General features: G+C 45.6%; 1 protein-coding gene across 1 annotated transcript in view; it reads left to right on the top strand.

Moving 5' to 3' along the window:
• The window catches only part of LOC147722732 (aryl hydrocarbon receptor repressor-like), an 831,322-nt gene that overhangs the window by 53,925 nt on the left and 757,030 nt on the right, over positions 1-20,367 (top strand). The window contains exon 3 of the mRNA XM_086966883.1: positions 8,485-8,666. Coding sequence (XP_086823009.1) covers positions 8,485-8,666 — 182 coding nt within the window. The remainder of the gene's footprint in view (positions 1-8,484; positions 8,667-20,367) is intronic.

Raw genomic sequence — 20,367 nt, 5'->3', positions numbered from 1 at the left:
ACCCCTACCAAACACCACTTGACACCATACGAGGTTGTATTCGGCCGACCTATGAATGTCTGGTCTGCACCGAAACCAACCTCCATTCATGACGTCCCGGATGTCCTAATGTCTGACTACTTATGCCAGTTGACTAAAACACTGTCTGTTATCCATCAACAGGTGCTGCATGCCATCCCTGACACTTCCAGGGGTCCCGGACACACCATCCAGCCTGGGGATTTCGTCCTGATCCGGAACTTCCAGCGCACCAAGAGTCTGGAACCCCGGTGGACGGGCCCCTGGCAAGTCCTCATCACCACCCGAACAGCACTTCGAGTGGAGGGAAAACGCAACTGGCTGCATGCACACCACTGTAAGAAGGTCTCCTCGACCCTGACCTCGACCGAAAACATCGACAACCAAGAAGAGCTCCTGAACAAGGACCGACCGTCACTAACCTGCTATCCTGATACCGAAACGCTTGAACTTTCAAAATTCTCTGATCCCACTGTGCCATCGAGAGAAGGGTATTTCCTGCGTCGAAAGGAGGGAGCCTCGGCTAAGTAGACCACGGACTGAGTTAAATCTCAGAACGGTGACCTAAACACTACCAAGGGTTACCCGGAGAGAAGCAAAACAAAATCTGTGGTTCTGCCCGCTACCGAGCACCTTGAAGATGATGGAAGCGCCAGATAAGAAGATGATGGAAGCACCAAATAAGAAGATGATGAAGGCAACAGGAAATACCCACCACAGAAACCCAAAAGCAGACAGACTCCACAGCCCAAAGACCATTACACTCTTCATCACGATCCTTTTCTGCTTTCTCCTCATGACCACACTCTGGATTGTGGAAGAAAATGCACCTGCTCACGAAACATTCCTGACCACTGCTCAGCCTACCACCATGAAGGAACATTATCTGATTTCGCTCTCTCCCCAACTCAGAGAGAGGCGAAAGGAATTTTGGAATAACTCTTTCATACAACTACTTCACCAGCACAACCTCGCCACCAATGCCACCAACTGCTGGATCTGTGGGTTGCTACCCCACGCCACTGGACACTCAATACCATTCATCCCTTCACCTTTCTCAGTTCACGGCTCCTGTCTTGCTTGGCTGATGCTTCTGCAAGAAAGCTTTAAGGACATTGCCACCTCCAGCAAAACCGTAACGCATTTCTACCACGGGGTCTGGCGGAACAGAACAAAGACACACTTCTGCCCACAGACCACCAACAAAACAATCCACTTGGACATCCCGGCTAAAGAACAAATCGAAATGCAAGTGTTCAATAATCCAACCAGAACCACCTTCTCCTACCTGCGAAAACGAACGGCTGCCACTCTGACTGTGGCCCTGTCAGTCATCAACGTCACCGGCCACATGTGCATGGAAGGGCTTGGGACTCAGCTGGTAGGCCACAGTGCTTGCCGGTTTTCCAGAACTCTGGACTCCACCGACCCACCTTCCTTTGTGGCATCTCCAAACACGTATTTCGTCTGCGGCACGAAGGCTTACACCTGGCTCCCCAAAGGCTGGGGGGGCACTTGTTTCATTTCCTTCATCCTTCCTCCGACATATGTGGCACCAGCAAATCATCACAGACAAAAACGAGCCAAAGACATTGAACAAGCCGACTCAACAGGAGCGCAGTTCCTCGATGCTATGAAGGGACTTGTCCCCCTCTGGGGCCCGATGGCGAACAGCCGTGCCATCCGACATCTGACTCAAGCCGTTGAGACAACGATGAACATCACGGCTGGTATCCTTGCTAACAACACCGCTGAACTTCAAGCGGTCCGCTTGGTGGCCCTCCAGAACCGCCTTGTCCTGGATGTGGTTCTTGCGGATCGAGGTGGAGCATGACGCATTATTGGGTCCAGCTGCTGTACGTACATACCGGACAACTCACCCTCAGTGTACAAAGCCATCGAACATCTTCATAGGCTCTCTTCGGAAGTCCACCAAGAACAAGAAGAATGGTCGCTTGGTGGTTGGTTCTGGAGCACCGTTAAGAACTGGGGCTGGAGACTATTCGCCATTATCCTGATTCCTGTAGTTGTAATATGCGGTCTATGCTTAGGAATTCAATGTCTGCCACCTCTGTGTACATTATGCGTAAATTGTCTTTGCCCTAAGACTGTGGACTTTGGGAACGAACATATGAGAGCAATATATGATGCCGAGGTTAGGAATTTGATGAAGATTGACATTGAGTAAGCAAGTTGGCTAAGATATGTTGAAAAGGGAGGACTGTTAAAGATTAGACTACAAACGTCAACATTATCGGCGCCATCTTGCCCCTTTCGAGCCCATTCGTGCGCGTAAGCAGCAGCCATTTTGAGCATCATGGTCTCCCGGTCCCTCGCTGATAGCCAGCGCGTCTCTCTCTCTCTCTCTCCTAACCTCGCAAACATCCCCCGCACGTTGACAACCCCCGCTCTCTCATGCCTTGGGTCATAAACCCCTCTTCAGCGCAGCTCCGCCACAGAACCCCATCCTGTTCCCAGCGCGACACCTCCCTTCATTCCTTTCATGGTCTCAGATCCTTTTGATGCAAACCCCCTTTTCCTGTGTCCCCGTTTGTCTTCCTTATTCCCAGGCCACCACCTGGCCCTGCGGATACTGTTTATTACCCCGTACAGTAGGAAGCTTCCCCTCCCCATCAAAAGACCCTCGAGCCGATCAAAGCCCCCACCCTATGAGATCCGATCAACCCCATGCATTCCGTGAATCGGCGGAATGCCCTGCTGCGTGGCAATCATCACCTGTTGTGACCGGGGTGGGGAATTCGACTGTAAATGTATGTGGGAACGGGCCTGTAGGGGAGATTCCGAGGATGTTCTTTCAAATATCAAAATGTGGCGAGAATGTGTTACGTGCAATAAAGGTCATAAACCCTAGTATAAGAGGCCAGGCCTCAGAAATGTGGTTAGAGCACCTCGTGATGATACTTGCTGTCTGAACTGATGTGTTCTCCTCCGGAGAGAATAAAATCCTAGTTTCCTGCCTTCCAGTCTCCAGCGCCTGCTTCTTCGTTGATTAATATTGGTGGGTCATAGAGGCGACACCGCCGGGCAACATAAAAGGGTCTTTGGTTACTGGTTGTCTTTGAACCCCTTTTTACACCTGTGCCGGCCAAAACATACACCTCGGACAGTGATGGTGACCCGCTCAGGTCGCAGGGCCCATCTGACTGCACTGCAAGTCACCGTCCCTTGGTTGGGTGCCTGTGCCAGCGACAGTGCATCCGAGTTGACCAACTCGGTGCTGGTCCTGCCGGGATTCCTTCTATGGAGACATTGGCTGACCCCTGAGGCATAGGCCTTGGGGTCATAAATGCCATCACCCTGTGGCCTTGCGCTGTACGCAGCCTCTGGGCCAAAATGCATCCCACCAGAGCTCACACACCAAAGCAAGTCCAGACCGGCTTGGACGACGCATCACCGCAGAAGGCACACACCACTACAGCAAGGACCACCTCCAACCGCCATCTGCCAGAGTTGAAGCGGTGGTCCTGACAGACTTCGGATTTGCTCAGGCCTGTTGTGGATGCCATCATCGGCCAGATACCCTGCTCAGCACTCCAGGTGCCAGTGACTCAGTGCACCGCAGGCCATTGTCCGTTGCTGATTGTGTTTTGTGCTGTGGAGCGGTTGCGCGGTTATGTCACCTCAAACAGTGTGGGGGCCCTTAGACGTTAATGGGCAAGATGATGCGGGTCTAACAGACCCCACTGCATCTGCATCAGTAATATATCGAAGGGACACAATCCAAGACTTTTTCTTCACATGAGCGCACTCATCTCCAGTGTCCAAAGCTCAGTGCACTGCAACTCACTGACACTTCTGTTTTCATGTTGGCTGTCATCTGGACTTTCTCCTGCTCACTCCATGTTGCGCAGCAGTTGACTCTGTATTGCATGTGTTTTCTGGTTCCGTTGCACTGGTGTCCAATGTTCAAGTGGTTGCAGGCACCAGACATTCTGTGTGGAATGGCTTACACTCACCCCACACACATCCAGCGCAGGCGTCACTGTACATGTTGCCCTGCCAATAAAGGGGCCGGGCGCATATGCCCGTAGCTTGTTCAACTTGATATCTGCATGTGTCCCTGTGATCTTGTAGTATGCATGTGGGTCGGCGCCCTACGACATTACATTGTGCTGTGTACATCGGATGCAGAGATGTCACCGCAGGCAGCGGGTTGGAGCTTGGACATGTAGCTTTGTCGTCAACCACTCAATTCGTCAGGGAAGTGGCCAGGGCAGTCGAACACACAGCCAACATGGGTGTGTGACTGTTATTTGTGTGCCCCTGGGCATGGTTCTGTGCTGTGCGGAGCCAGTTGTGTCCTCTGTTCTGCAGTATCAGCTATGCGCATTGTTCCACGTTGTTGTCAATGTGGGTGTGCTGTTCATGCTATGTGTGTGTGCTGCAGTGTGCCAAGGGGATCTGGGACATGATCCTGGGTGTTTGTGGGTGTGCAGTGTGCTACGCCTCGTTGTGCAGGTGTGCCATTGTGCCCATCTCCTCCTGTCCACCCAGTACCTGTTCGTGGCACTCCCTGTTGATTTTGTGTCAGGTCCACTCGAGCTGTGTCCGTACTCCCTACTCCTTGCACTGTCTCCACACTGATGACTGTGGCCTGGGTTTCCTCCAACTCCTCCGGGGGCGCTGGACTGCCACCTCCTGTCACCGTTGATGCCATCCTGTTGGCAGCGGGTTGGTGCCTCGTTTAGGTTGTCAAGTCATGCCGTCGCCTATTGGCGTCCTGGATTGGCCTCCTCAGCACTCCGACTGCAATCCAGGTGGTCTGCTAGTGTGTCAGTTGCTGGTAGTGTTCTGTCACCTCTGTGACACTGGTCTTGTTTTCCTGCGGTCTGCACCCCGTCTTCCTCTCCCTCTTCTCCTTGGCCTTCCCCGACCCTGCTGTTCCTTGCTGGTAGTCTGTGGGGGTTGTGGGGTTCGAGTTGGCCTCTGCGCTGGGTCAGGGTGCATCCATGTTGCTACGTTCATTGGCTTGTTTCTGTTTGTTTTTTTCTGTGTTTTATATGGTGCATTGTCCCACCAGACGCGTGGGATTTGCAGGCCTGTGGCTGCTTTTCACTACTTTTTGTACCGTGTTTGGCCTCATCGCATGTTTTTTTGCATTCGCGTATCGCATTTTAGAGGCCTGGCGTTGATTTTCACGCAGACATTTGCAGCATTATCTGGTGTCTATCGCATGCTACCACCTTGTTGTGAATTCCACATTGACACAGGGTTATTTTCCCGCGATGAGCTGCGATGTTGAATGTTGCGTTACGCTACTCTTGTGGTAGTTATCACACGTTCTTGTGAATATACCCCCTTGTGTATTGGTCTCATTTCACTTGTGTGCTGTAAACATATTCAATTTAGTCAGGGTGATAGACAAGTCACCCTCCCTCAAACACTCATGTAGTGAATTTGAGAAAGTTGATGAGGGAGCAGTATATGTCAATATTGAATGCAGGAGGTGAAAATACTGCTGACTGTGGAAAATCGACATGACTGATGACAATTAAATATTAATCTAGAGTTTGTTTACAGATAATTTTTTGCTGCTTAAGGAGGAAGCAAACCACGAAGACACCTCGTTTGGTGCATTTTCATTTTCAATTAATATTGTTGTTATGGTGGTATAATCAACAGTTTTAAGTGAGAAACCAGCATTCTAACTTCTTCATTGGCATTTTATCACACCACCAGTGGGTACAGAGATATCCCTAACTTATATTACTCAATTCTATAAGTAAAAGGCCAGCATTTTATTTGGAATGAATGAACATGCAGTTGTAAGTCAAGATAGACATTTGTAAAGCATGCACATGCCCAAGGGGTGTCATGGCACTGAGCAAACCTATACCATGAGAAAAGCAAACCAACATGCATCAAAGAGAAGTGGTAAACAAGCAACTTCTTTAATTGCTTAGGGAACGTTAGATAGTTATAAGATGACTATAGGGCAAATGCAGATAGTTACTGGTAAAGTCGGGCCCATTTACACAAATTTCTCCAGAGGCACCGGCCTTTCTGGAAGAGCGAGCGGTGAAGGGAAAGAACCACTGGTTATCATCTCAATACAGTGCAACCAATGGGGCCACACATTAATCCACTCGACTACTTTAACTGAGTTTAGTGGTATTTCAATATAGATTCAGAACCAAGTCAATGTAAATCAATCTCAGCATAATCCAGAAGACATTCACCCTGTACAATACAAAGCAAATGACTAACTCTAAGATGATGATGCCGACAAACAGGAAAAAGAAATAAAGGTTAAAATGCATCAAATAATTCTCTTTAACGAACATGGGCAAACTATCTTTCCCTACACTATCTTGGAAAAGGTAGCTCTAAATTAAAAACATTTGGGTATGGGCATGATCAAAAAGGAAGAAAGGTGTCAGCTGTCAGAGTCTTCAGTAGAAGGCACTCCAGCAATGGGTCAAGCAGTATAAAGCCATATAAGCAGATGTATCGGTCCACTGTACATGAAAACCTAAAAGAACTCTCCCTCATAAAGTACAGCACATAATATCAACTGTAGTCGAGTTCACACTCCCACGTGACTTCTTCTTTGGTAAATTTTGAATAGCTCTAGCACAACTGTATACTTTCACCACTTCTCCCATAGCGACAAGTTGTAATCTTCTCTTGTCCTTGGTCATTCCTTTCCTCTCCCATGAGAACTACTACCCTCGCTCTTACCGTGATTCTCTCATCTGACTCCTTCTTCTCCGTCCTTGCTATCTAATAAGACTGTTTCTAGGCAGAAAAAGAAGACCTTGGATTTGGAGGAAAGTAATGCAAATTGTACGGGGTTAGCTTCTTCTCAGTCTTTTGAAAAGAAAGAGGGTCATTCTTTGCAGGGATTAATGTAATCCTTTGCTGTTGGAAACCAAATTCCTAGAAGCCAGGAAAAGCTATATTCTCAAGCCTAGAGAGAGAATGAAGAAGTTGGCAGCTGAACATGAGCAGCCTGTTAGATAACTCACACAAGTCCTCAAAGTTCACAGTCGTGGGTGTGAGGTGCTAGGCTTGGTACTTTGACAGGGGTCACACTGATGCTTAGGAAACATCAGGACTGGTTATGAGGGATTCAGATTCATGTGAGGGCACACTGCATCACTGGAACTAGTCGATGCATTTGGTATCCTGCACCTGAGTCCACATTTGATTCCTCATTCAGAATAACAAGACTTTCCTGCCCCCACTTCCCACCTGCTTAAAACAGGTGGTAAATGGCAAAGGGGGACTGTTGTTGGCTGAGGGGAGGCGGTTGGGGGTGGCAAGGAGGGAGGCAGTGGTAGGGGAGGAAGGAGCCAGGTATGGTGCAGCCACCCATGCACCTGCCATGTTGAATGAGAGGATTGGGCAGGGGCCTCTCTGCACTTGTGCCCACAGCCGCTGCCTGATCTACACAATTTTACTGGTCTACTTTTGCTGACAGTAAAATTAGGTTAGATGTTCCTGTGCCAGAAATTCCAGGTTCAGATGCATTGTCAGTTCTCCCTCGGCGTTTCTGAACTTAAGTAAACTGTGAGTTTACTTAAGTTCAGAGACGCTGAGGGAGCTGCGGATGCAGTCAGCTTTTGGGGCAACGCCCCAGCGCCTTAATGGACGCACCGCCACTGGTAACAGCCTCTTAGTGAGACTGAAGTGCTGCAGCACAGGATGATCAGAACTGGTTTTTGCTAAGGCAGGATATATACTTCAATGATAATTCTCGGAAAAATTCCAATAGTTCACGCGAAAAGTGTTTGAAAATGTATTCGCACTCTGTTTGCCAGAATGGGTGAGATGAGTGAACAGCCAACACGTGTTTCACCCCTTACACGGCCAACCGGCCTGGGGCTTCCTCAGGGCGGTTGAAATATAAAGGTAATCCGTCAGCGTCGATGAAGGGTCAAATATCTAGTTAGTCTTGAATCTCGGCGTAATGCCCGGCATGTCAGTCCGATCCGGTCTCTTCAGTGTGTCACACTGAAGAGACCGGAGTGCAAACAGAGTGCGAATAAATTTTCAAACACTTTTCGCGTGAACTATTGGAAGAATTTTTTCCGGGAATTGTCATTGAAGTATATATCCTGCCTTAGCAAAAACCAATTGCTTCATACTTACCCTAGGGGGTCAGGGGTTGCACCCCCTGTCTAAGGCAAGACTACAAGAACCAACCTTATGCTCATTTCCTTGGCCAGTAAGGGTTTTGGACCTTTTAACCCATCACTTCAGGATGATCAGAACAAATCATCTTCGTGAGATACCTAGTCTTACCTTTTCAAAGACAGTGGTCAGTGAATCATGTCCTGCAAGAGGAAATCATCCCCTTGTTGAGTTTCCAAGTAACTCCTCTCATTGATTTTTATTGTGTAAAAAAGTTGTGCATGAATGCAGTTTGACATGAAATTTTAATTGGGTGTAATCCAGGAATCTCCACAATCTGGCATGTGTTAATTCTTCTTTTTTCAACAGAAGGCCAGCAGTTGGGAACGGAAAGTCCAATCCTTCGAAGCGCCACAGAGATCGCCTCAACATGGAGTTGGATCACTTGGCCAGCCTTCTTCCCCTACCACCGGAGAGCATTTCAAAGCTGGATAAGCTGTCTGTGCTGCGTCTGAGCGTCAGCTACCTCAGGGTGAAGAGTTTCTTTCAAGGTAGGCTCCCAACATGGAACACAGCATTGATGATGCTCCCTGCCAGTAATTGCAACTGCGCATGCCGGCGAGAAACTGTGGTTCACCTCATGTAGTCAGATTGACGTGTCCATTCAGCTACACTTCGAGCTAGTGAGGGTGTCAGGTGCTCACTAAAGCCACGTCTTTGGAACATTTTGAAATATTGTATAATGTATAAAAATGAATGAGCAGCCATACTGGTATGTTGGGAGGTAAAACGACATCAAGTAAATATTGGTACCGCCAGGTGTAATATTTAAAATATAAGAAATGACCTCCATATTCCGAGTTCGTCAGCTTGGTATGTTGAATAACATAGCAATAGCACTTTTTTTCACCCATTCATGCTGCAAAACTTGGAACATGCAGTATTTTCCCTACACACATCTTACCCTGTTTTATATTTTTGTAGTAGTGTGAGTCTCTGAACGAGGCCGCAAGTGTTCCAGCAGAAAATAGTTAGGTCTTGGATTGGTCCTTGTTTTAACACACTCTCGAAAGGGTGTAGTTCACGAATTGATTTTAAAAAAAGGCAGTGTTTTTGGGTCTTTCTACTCGTCATGTATTGATAGAAACAACATAAGACCGGGCCTAAGTGGTTTGCCTTCATTGATCAAGCATGACGCACACCAGAGCTTGTCATTTAGGACACATTTTTAAAAACTTTTTTTAACATATGAATGACCGTTGTTGCATTCCAAAATACAATAATATTTGTGGCTGCAGTCGAAAGTGTTCATATGTGTTAATTAGTCATTTAGGCACTAGTTATTTCATACGTTTTTTAATAGGATCACCTTTAGCAGACCCTAGTAAAACACAATTTTTCGTTTTTACCAGCAAAGTGACTGGATACTTTACTGTGGTGATCTCTTCAGTTAAGGGATTTACCTCGATTGATAGAGTGCAGTTTTATGTTGTTTGTTTCATGCATTTACTGTATCGCTTAATGGCTTTAATGTTAAATAGAAATAATTAATTGCCGGTTTTATTTTGAAGTTAATTTGATTGTGCAAATAGGATATTTCCTGTTTCATTGTTCACTTGCAGAGGTAATTCTAGTTAGCAGATGCTAAGTGCCTGATTGCATGCTTCTATTGTACATGAGGTTGTGATTGGTTTTATTTGTTTTCATAGAGCTGTAAAATGTGCCACTTGTTTAAAATCGCGGACTGCTGTTGACTATTCAAATTACTCCAAAACGTTCTTTTTAAAAATTATTTACTTTCAGTTTCTCACTAATTGTTTCTAGAACAAACGCTAAGTGCGGTGATCTAAGCTTGAGTTTGCATATTAAGAACCTCTGACATATTACAACTCATCTGTAATAAGAAAATTCCATCTACTGTAATAATTTACTGATCATTAGGCAATAAGGAAATAATCTCAGTACCTTTTGTTTACCATGGATAACCCACGCGTGCCTCTACTACGCTGCCTAAACCACAAATGCCTCTGAATAATGCATTCCTTTACTAAGCATGCTTTTACCAAGCATGCCTTTACCACACAATTTGGGGGTAAAGGCATGACTGGTATAGGAATGAGTAGAAATGATCACACTATATGCAACCTACCCTTAGGCCTGACAACTATCCGACCCCCCCCCCCCCCCCACTGAGCCCTAAAAAGTAGCCCGACCCCACCCTGAGTACTTAAAACTAACCCAAACCCCCTTAGCCCTAACAACTAACTGACCCCCCAAGCCCTAAAAAGTACCCCAACCCCACCCTGAGCCCTAAAAACTACCCGCCCACCCAAGCCCTAAAAACTACCCGACCCCCATGAGCCCTAAAATCAACCCCACCCAAACTCTAACCCTGAGCCCTAAAAATTACCCCCAACCCATAAAACTCCCCCAGCCCGCCAAAACCGGGCCCCAGCCTACTTAACTCACCCCACCAGTCCTCTCCTGATCCTTCCTGTTCCTGGGCCCGTCCATCTCAGCTACACACTGCCTTAACCACGTCTAGGCGTGGTTAAGGCATATGCGTGGTTAAGGCTTGCATTGGAATGGCACGCCTGACTCCACTCGCGTTGTTCAGGCCGTTTTCCTTTGAAGAAGAATCAGAAGGTCTTCGCTAACACAGATGTAAATAGAGTATAGCCAGAGCCAATGGAATTATGCGATTCGAAGCAGTATATGTACGGTCAAGCTTAAAATTGCTATATCCATACATTGCTAAAAATCACTATACTAATGTTGAAGACTCTAAAGAGGCACTTTATACCATTCGATTTGACAAACTTGCCTTCACCACTTGTCATTTGTAGGCACAGCTACCTACATACAGAACATGTTATGGAGGCCTAAGAACAAATCTGCAACCTGCCTACTTAATATTCAGTAGGAAGGTTGGTCTTTGGATTACTAAAATTCCCTATTTTGCAAACTGACCTTTTAGTACATCGTTTTGTTGGCTAAATCAAATTAGATTGTAAAATGTTGGTGTGCAATTTGTGACCAGTTTTCCAAATCACCTATTATAAAAGGTTTTGCGTCGCCTTTGCCCCACACAAAACCTAAGGGAGATTGATCATGCCACATAAGGCCACCTTGCGTGGACCTGCGGGGCTTTATAAAGCTAGAAAATTGCAAGGCCGCGCAAATCAGTGTCTTGTGTTACTCTGCGGCAGGGAGACATTCCATGGATGGAGTGTGGGGGTTGCCACGCATCCACCTATGGATTTTGGTGCATCCCCAGATTTACCATTAGTGGTAGACCTGGGAATGTGTTAAAATGCTACAGCTCCCAGGTGAGGCGTAACAACTAAGTGCGCTGCATTCTGCAGCACACGTAGAAAAAAATACCTCTCATTATTGTTTTGCGCAGGTGGGTGCCCCTTCCTGCACAACAACAATCATGCATACAACACAGCCACCCCTGCACCAGGACGCAAGGGTGCCTGCATAAGCGCTAGGCACCCAAAAGTGGGCTAGCGCAGGGAAAGGACAGGAATGCACCATATTATGGTAAATACGACGCATTCCTACCATTGAGCTCAGCAAGGTGGCTTACTGTGTTGCGCTGTGTGAAAGAATGATAAATGTGCCCCCGGTCCGTAGTTCAAGATGTGCACTGTATCAAATGCCTGCTTGTATACAGTGTACTGGACCATAATGTTACTCCATTAGTGACCTACATAAAGTGTACATGACAAACTGACATCGCTTCGTTCACTCATGGCAGTGACATTAAAGCATTTGAGGCTTGCGTTCATGTGTAAAAACTGTTCATTTTAACAGAAGTCAATGCAGTGATATAATCATATGTACTGAAGTGAAAAACCAGCATTCAAGAAAAAAAGTATTTCTAATTTGAAAGAGATGTTATCTTTTTTGTAAATCATGCTTGAAGCGATTTCTCTTTGATTCTGCTTGTGCCTCAGCTCTTAAGGCCAAGGCTGACCCCTGACCCGGCTCTTCCGGAAAATGCTCTGGCTTGCACCCCTCTGGACAGGTCTGTGTTATGTAATGATATAGAAAAATAGCTGCTTTTAGCTACATATTGACAGGATGCTATATATTCCCACAGTTTGGGCCTATGATCCCAAAATGTCTTCCTCCCATGGTGGACTGTTGACATCTAGGAAATACACGATCTTGGCCAGCTCTTCTCCGGTGGTTGTTGCATAAGGCGGTGTATTTAATTACAGAGTCTACAAACCTTGGTAATAGCAGCAGACCAGATGCACAGGGCGCGGGCTGTGGCTTCAGGGAGGCGGCAGCGAACTACTCATTTGCTTCGCCGTCGAGGAAAGATGGAAAAGCCTTATTAAATATGTAACAAAACAACAGTTCACACTATTCAGTTATTGGCATGAAAACAACAACACATTATTTGATTGTTCACCGTAACAAATCAAGCTAAATGCAAATTATGACATACCGAGCCAGGAGAATACAATCGTTTGCAAGATTCATTTATTTATTTCTCGTTGAGGGTTGTGAATTGCCAATGAGTCGTTTTGTTTTCGTATATTTGGTGTGCGCGAGCTCACAAGGCCGTGGCAGTGGAAGACAGAACGCGCGCCTCTGATTGGCGGCATTGTTGCAGCAGGCGGGGAGTTCACGAGCTCGGAATCTGAGGGTGCAATTATAGTAAAGGTCAGGGAACAAAGAAATAGAGACCATAACTAACTCGGCCCTACGATGGAGCAAGGAAGGGGCTCTGTTTTCAAACTAGACGACGAACTTTGGGCTCGTAAAATAAAAGATTGTTTTGTCCCTTATTTGGATTGTGGCCTTGGCGCGCCAGTACACAAGTCCACACATCTCAAGTATGGAACAGTTTTCGCCGCTGCATTGCAGCGCCCCCTCCTGTTGGTTATGAGGTTTATTAGAAAAAACTATTAAACTTAACCGTAATAGTGATTGAGTGGTTCCTGAATTATGAAGGGTATTCTCAGCAGTGGTAGCCAAATAAAACTGGTGAGGCGAATATTTAACCCACTGACAGGCACTGATAAACTAGCAGTGCCCTTAGGCTCAACGCCAAAGCTCTCAATCCTGGTCCTTTTAAAGTTGAGCATAGAGTCAGCAAGCATGTGCTGCTCTGCGAGACTTGTTCTGCTGGAGTACGGAGTAAAAGCGCCTCCTACTCTCCGCCCATGTTTGTCATTGGCTTGTGTCTTGGTCCTTCATAAATGCAGGCTTTTGATTGGTTAATAGGCTTGTTAATCCCTCCTCAGTACCGCCTTGTCTCCATTAGTAACCTCCCATGGCGACTGGCCCTTTTATCTTTGATTGTTACATGGGACCTGTTATTTAGTCTGTAAGCACTATTTACTTTATCAACTTTCTCTTACTGCCGGCAAGACTTGCTTTGCTTACATCCAGGGCGCCATGCGCTCTAAAAGTAAGCAAAGCACGTTGTGCCTGCATTAAGGAGTCGGGACAATAACGGCTGCCATTGACCTCACCCCTGCCCCATCTGACCCATGTCCAGCACACAGTCTCCAGCTTTGACCAGCCTCCTTCATTACACTGGTCATCCGTTATTTCAGTTCCAGCCCTGCTTGGGTCCGTTTACCGCCTGTGCCTCCCTCACTTAGGAAGGCAGGTTTTTCAATCCGCTCACCGCCTTTCCACCTGAAAATGTTGCCTGATACACCCTTCTACCCTCCCCCAAACCACCCACTGGCATTTTGTGACCATAGGCTTCTCTGCATGCTTTTTGGGAAAACTACAGCCTCACAATGCGTGTATGTGATCAAGGGGTCACAGAGCCTTTCATATGGAGGCAGAAAATGTCCAGTGGCAAAATGAACCTGCAGTGAAATCCAGGCATCTCTGTTTGACCACTCCGTGTGATCCTGGCCAAATGACTTCACCGCTGCGTAGTTCGATTTCTGCTAAGTCTGGGCACACGCACAGAAGAAGGTGTTCAACGCTGGCAGAAATCCATTCCCTCCATCTGCATTGTGAATATATTTAAATATAGAAAAATACCTCATTAGCCTACCATTGGAATTGTGCTTAGCCAGGCCCTGTTTTGGTAACCTGTCTCTGAACTGTCTCCAGTCTGTCTCCACCCCATAAAGACGGCCGTCCCGCCCCCCTGCACAGATAGGGCTAACCACAGTTTTACTCCCCCAACTTTTGCACCCTCCAAAGCACACCCCCTGACAGCCCGCGAGCCTCCCTGACACACGGCAGTGATCTCGCCACTTCATCGCTGCCCTGCATTCTTCCAACGACAGGGAGTGTCAGGAGCACTGGGACCCCCCCTAAAAAAAATAAAACACTAGCGCGGTCCCTGCACATTAGACTGTCTCCAGGTGAGTGAAAGGAATGCCTCTACAAAGAGGGGGGTCAGGGCACTTCATACGGTGTGTGCAACTCTATTGCACTCTCTATGGTCACTTTTCTGTATTTGCACGTTTCATAGCGCCAAAAATAGCGCCAAGCTTTAAACTATTCTTTCCTGATTTTATTAGATGTTAATAGTGAGGCAATCTTGCTCATGGCATGAACAGTTCACAGAGAGTTGTTAGAATCAAATATAGTCAATGTGGTCCACGAGAGGTGTGGGTGCAGGGGGGCACCCAACGCTGGGTTTGTAGCGTCCAACTGTTGCAATATAACTGAAGTACTACTGTGTATCAGTGCAGTGTGGTGCAAAATGTTATAACTGTGCAGTGTGCCATGCAATGTCGTGGATTAGGGTTAATTATCTCCACAGTGTGGTGCTGGGTAACTGAAACAATGCTTTGATGTTTGATGTACTGTGTTAGTGTTAATTGGAATTTGTAGAGCGCATAATCACCAGCAGGTTTCTAAGCGCTAAGAGAGAGTAGCTGTGGCCCACCCCAGTAAGTTACTGTTGGTCCCAGGTAAATGAGTGGGTTATATCCAGGCCACTGTAAAGAGGAGGGTCTTCAGTTTTTTTTCTAAAGGGGGGAAGGGCTTTTTCTGTACAAAGGTTTCCTGGTAGCTTATTTCACAACTGCGGAATCAAGACTGAGAAGGCTCGACCCCCTTTGGTCGTTGTGTTGAACCGTGGACAGGCCAGCCGGCTTGCCTCAGATGACCGGAGGGTATGTCCTGGGACGTATCTCCCTAGGTGCTCCTTGATGTATCCTGGAGCCTGTCCATGAAGGGCCTTGTGGCCAATGCAGAGGCCTTTGAACCTGGCTCGCTATTTGACGGGGGCCAATGTAGCTGTTGCAACAGAGGTGTGGCCCATGCCTTTCTAGGGAGCTTGAAGATCAGCCTGGCTGCATAATTTATTGCTACTTTCAGCTTATCTAACAGCTTTTCAGGTAGTCCAATATATAGCGCATTGCCTTAATCTAGGTGTGACACAATCAGTGTGGTCACCACCGTCCGCAGGGTGGAAAATGAGAGGAGGGGTGATAATTTCCTCAACTATCTCAGCCGGCCCACGCAGGTCCCAACCACGGAGGACACGTGATTAGACAATGTGAGTTTGTCGTCTGTTTTAATGCCTAGACTTTTTACGACTGGAGCTGGAGTAGGTGTGGCGCCTTAGTATTGAGTATCTGTGCCATAGGGTGCAGTGCAGTTCAGAGTCGTTTCATATCAATGCAGTATGATACAGTTTAACTAAGCAGTTTAACGCCGCTGATGCAGTGCCGCTGAAATGCCATTGTATGTCTTTACATTATGGTGCAGTGTAGATACAGTTTAACTAAGCAGAGCACGTGTCACTTTATGTTATCTTGTACTTTTTATATCTCTTTTAGGAAATATTATTTGAAACCCATCTTTTTAAAATATAATACGCATCATTTACAAACAGCAATGAAACTAGTGTTTAATATAGAGACCCCAGATGTATGCTTTTATGTGGCCACTTATATTTTAAAATGTATTTTTGCAAGAAAATCAATTATTATATGAATCTTCTCAGCTGCTAAATGTACTGTGCACTTTTAAAATAAGATGTTGTTGACATCATGTACTTTATCATGCTAATTTGCACATACATGTATGTTGGATTAATTGCTGCTATTGTATAATATGCACTGTTGGAATGACATAGCACGTGCACTTTGTTCTATCCATCTTTATTTTTTTTTGTGTATAGCTAGATTAAGTGCTGCTAATTGCATATTGCACTTTAGGAAGGATGCTGCCGAACCTTTCTCTTGAACTGCCAATTTGCACATATATTAATATAGCGATACTTAGCACTTTAACTGCATATTTGCACATAACTAAAGGTCGTATAATTGTCAATATTACAGTTAAATGCATTTTTCGAATGGCTTAATGTTTATGTTCTATAAATGCTGCCAAATGTATACTAGATACAGAATTAACTGTATAGGGTTTTTCGTTTTGAGCTCTAGTATTGTGTAAATTTTTATGTCTGTTGCTATATGGTTGTATTTTCTTTACAAACCGAATAAAGCATCTTTGACTTTGACTTTGAACTAAGCAGTTTAACACCGCTGATGCAGTGCCACTGAAATGCCATTGTATGTCTTTACATTATGGTGCAGTGTAGTTCAGAAGTGCCCTATATCTATGCAGTTTTATACATTGTAACTAAGAAGTATGGCACAGCTGCAGATTGATGCAGTGCCTCTAAAGTAGTCTTGTATATCTGCGCAACGTGATGCAGTGTGGTGCACCAGCGATTTATATCAATGCAGCGTGATGTAGTGTAAGGGAAGCAGTATTGTATATCTGCACTCCGTTGCATTACCAAGGAAGTAATACTGTATATATATGCAGTGTGATTCAGCCTTGTATATATGTGCAGTAGAATCCAGTGTAGTGCAGAGGCGTTGCATATCTATGCGGGGTGATGTAGTGTAACTGAAATATTACCGCTCTCTGAGGTTTGACATTGTTACTGAAGTAGTGTTCTTAATAGTGAAATTGGTCGCAGGGTAATTGAAGATTTCTCGTCCATCTGCCTGGAGTGATGTAGTGGGACGGAAGCAGTATTGTGTACCCTGTCATGTAATACAGTGTAACCAACACAGTACTGTAAATCTTTGCAGTACAATGCAGCACATTAGAAATATATTTACACTGTGTGTCTCTGCAGTCTGATGTGTAGTGGTACTTGCTTAGTAAAAACGTCAGTAGTAAACCAGAAAGATTGTACATTGATAGCATGTGAGTGAAGTGTAACTGGAACAGTATTGTACATCTGTGCAGTGAGAGGTACCGTAAATCATGTGATATTACACTGTATATCCCTGCAGTGTGATGTTTGTTACTCGTTTAAACAATGCACCATAAATGCATTATAAATAAACCACAAAGAAAATGATATTGATGCGTGAGGGCGAGTGCGAGTACGAGCTGACAACCGAGTCCTTCAAGCATCGCGGCTCTCGAGGGAAACATCGCGCTGAAATCACTGCAAGCTGTAGAGCGTCGAGAGGGTGTCTGTCTCAGTCCCCAGGAGCAGAAGTTTTTTTGTTTCTAGCGTCCGATCGATAAAGGAGGAGCGGCTTCGGGCATTATTTGGAGATTCAGGTGCTGCAGTGGTGGAGGTCTGGGACACCCGAGCTTGGAGCTTGGAGTGAAAAACGCTCCGAAGCGTTTGGAGAGCGGTGAGAGGCGAGGAGGGGAGGAAGGGCAGGTGAGGTGAGGAGAGGGAAGAGGAGGAGAAATAATGAGTATTAAAAATATATAAGACACAACATTATAACGGATTTGGCAGTATCCACAGGATATTTTGGTTTTTCTTGACGGAGGAAAGTCTGGTTGGCAGGACTAGTGCACTGGCTTTGGAGTGGAGTTTCTGCGTGTTTGCTTGTTTTAACTTCACTATTACAGTGTTCAGGACGCTAAGGGCGTGTGGGGGCTTGCAGGATTACCGGCCCCAGGAGCAGTTCCGGTGCTAGGCCTCCTGAGGCCCTGGGCGAAAGGGAAGATGTGAGGCCCCTCTAATTGCATATTGCGTCACAAGAAGTGACATGACAGAAAGTGACTTCGCAGGACTATTGATCTTATTTGGCATCACTGAAGCAAACTAATGTGGATATCAGTAACATGGACAAAAAGTAGAGGGGATGGAAAACAGGTGAGCAAATATCCATGAGTGTAACACTTGCCTGCTGCTTTAATGATTAGTTGGACTTGCAGCAGTGTTTGTGGTAATCTCAGATAAATAAACAATAAAAATCAGCTCACCAGCCAATAAAATCAGTCCGCAAATAGCCAAAAAACCACAGACAAGTATTGGCACAGCCCACCAGCAAATAAATCGGCCTACAAACAGCCCAAAAAACAATCAATGCACTGACCTGTCGGGCCAGCCTTTAGGGCCTGGTTCACCTGTCACCATTCCCACCCCACTGGCCTCTCGAGTGCGGTCCTATTAAATGGCATCACTCCCACCAAGTATATATGGTTTAATAGTCCAAAATATCATGCACTGACCTGTCGGGCCAGCCTTTAGGGCCTGGTTCACCTGTCACCATTCCCACCCCACTGGCCTCTCGAGTGCGGTCCTATTAAATGGCATCACTCCCACCAAGTATATATGGTTTAATAGTCCAAAATATCATAAGGTTCCACATTTAACAATTGTATTTCTAGCCATATACAAGTGTGCATTACAAACAGACATACTTTGCTTGCTCATGGCAGTGTTGTTAGTTAGATGGAATGGAAAGTTAGTTATGGTAAGGGGCTGATCGTGGAAAACTGCAGTTGCCCATATGATCATACATCCACCATTTATAAACTTGTTCAAGAAATTAGCCGCTTGCTAACACAAATGGACCAGACTTAAACAGTGGCTTTTTTCCCCCTCTTTTTAGCTCTTGCAAAGCCCAACCTTTATTGGACAGTGTGAAACTACAACTCCCAGTATGCATATTTGCCACATAATACATCATCTGCTGCATAATCTGATGATTTTTACTAATAAATTGTTTATGGCTCAAACGGATCAAAAGTTATTAAAAAGTGTGACTTGTGCTGCTGTGAAGTGGAGGGCCCTTTGCAAAGGTTGACTGGTCACCTTTCTGACTGCTGCATTTGTATGTTCCACTGGTACTAATAAGGACAAATCTTTGCAGAGACTGTTAGCATGCATACAAAATTCAGCAGCTTTGACCTTTGTGCCACATCCTCTCCCCCACTGAACATCATACTGCCCCACTGAGAGAAACTTGCACTTCACTGACCCGCCATAAACACCTGGATATGGCTCAATTTAAATTACGCACTAGACAAGAGCAATATGCTGCCTAAAAAAATTAACATCCTAGAAAAAACAAACACTTATAGGGAATGCAAGATTAAGTAAAGCATGTGAAATGTAAGCAGGAAGAACATGGTTACCTTTTTCTTTTTACACTCATTATGCGGAAATTAGTGAGTGCTTTGGCCTGAAAAGTTAAGGCCATGACTACAGGGCCCAGAAGGGACCCGTCTCAAGGCTCATTGCTATTATCCTTATAAACGTAAGCAGCAGTATGGTTTAAAAAGACCATATTCGTGAACACACAACCGCTGTACACATTTTGTTTTCCAATTCACCCATCAAACAGGTATTTAAGTAGCTCCAGGAATAGTGCACTTTCCCACTTAGGGAAATCAATGTTGTTCAAAGAGAGACTAGAAAACAAAAGTAGGGCTTTACTGGCAAACACGGTAAAGTGGCGCTAATGTGTTTATTAGGTGTGACGGTAAGGAAATATATTTTCCCCCGGCTCTCGCCCTCAGGGCAAAAAGCGCGTAATGGAATGCGCCAAAGTCCAGAGAGCCGCACTCTGTCATTTTTTTTGAAAAAACATGTTGCAATTTGCAAATAGTTTTTTAAGATACTTTCTAAAAAAGTTGTGTTTCAGGATGTATACATGCAGAAAGATTTCAGATTTACTGTAATTATCCATGGACTGTATGGACATTCAAAAAATAAACATAGGCAGTGCTTAATTTGTAAAAATAGAAAAAAAAATAAACGCTGGGGGCCAAAGTTGTGCTGATGCTCAGACGCACGTGGGCAGGGCTATCGAATGTTATTATGTTATGTCAGATGCTGAACATTAAGGATGCAAGTCTTCATTACACCTCATGCCCCTTACATTCAACACCAGTCTCGATGTCCCTTTATTTCACTCTTTCACGACTCCCACCCGTAATAGGAGCAATTGCATTTGCAGCAGGAATAAGGCGGGGGTGCCAATAAGGAAGAAACGTTGAAAAGAATCAATGTTAAATCATAGGGAACAAGGGAAG

This window comes from Lissotriton vulgaris, chromosome 4_1 (assembly GCF_964263255.1).
Source record: "Lissotriton vulgaris chromosome 4_1, aLisVul1.2, whole genome shotgun sequence".
In the NCBI taxonomy this organism is placed as follows: domain Eukaryota; kingdom Metazoa; phylum Chordata; class Amphibia; order Caudata; family Salamandridae; genus Lissotriton; species Lissotriton vulgaris.
Note: the sequence above shows the minus strand (reverse complement) of the source record. Positions and strands in the feature narration are given on the sequence as shown.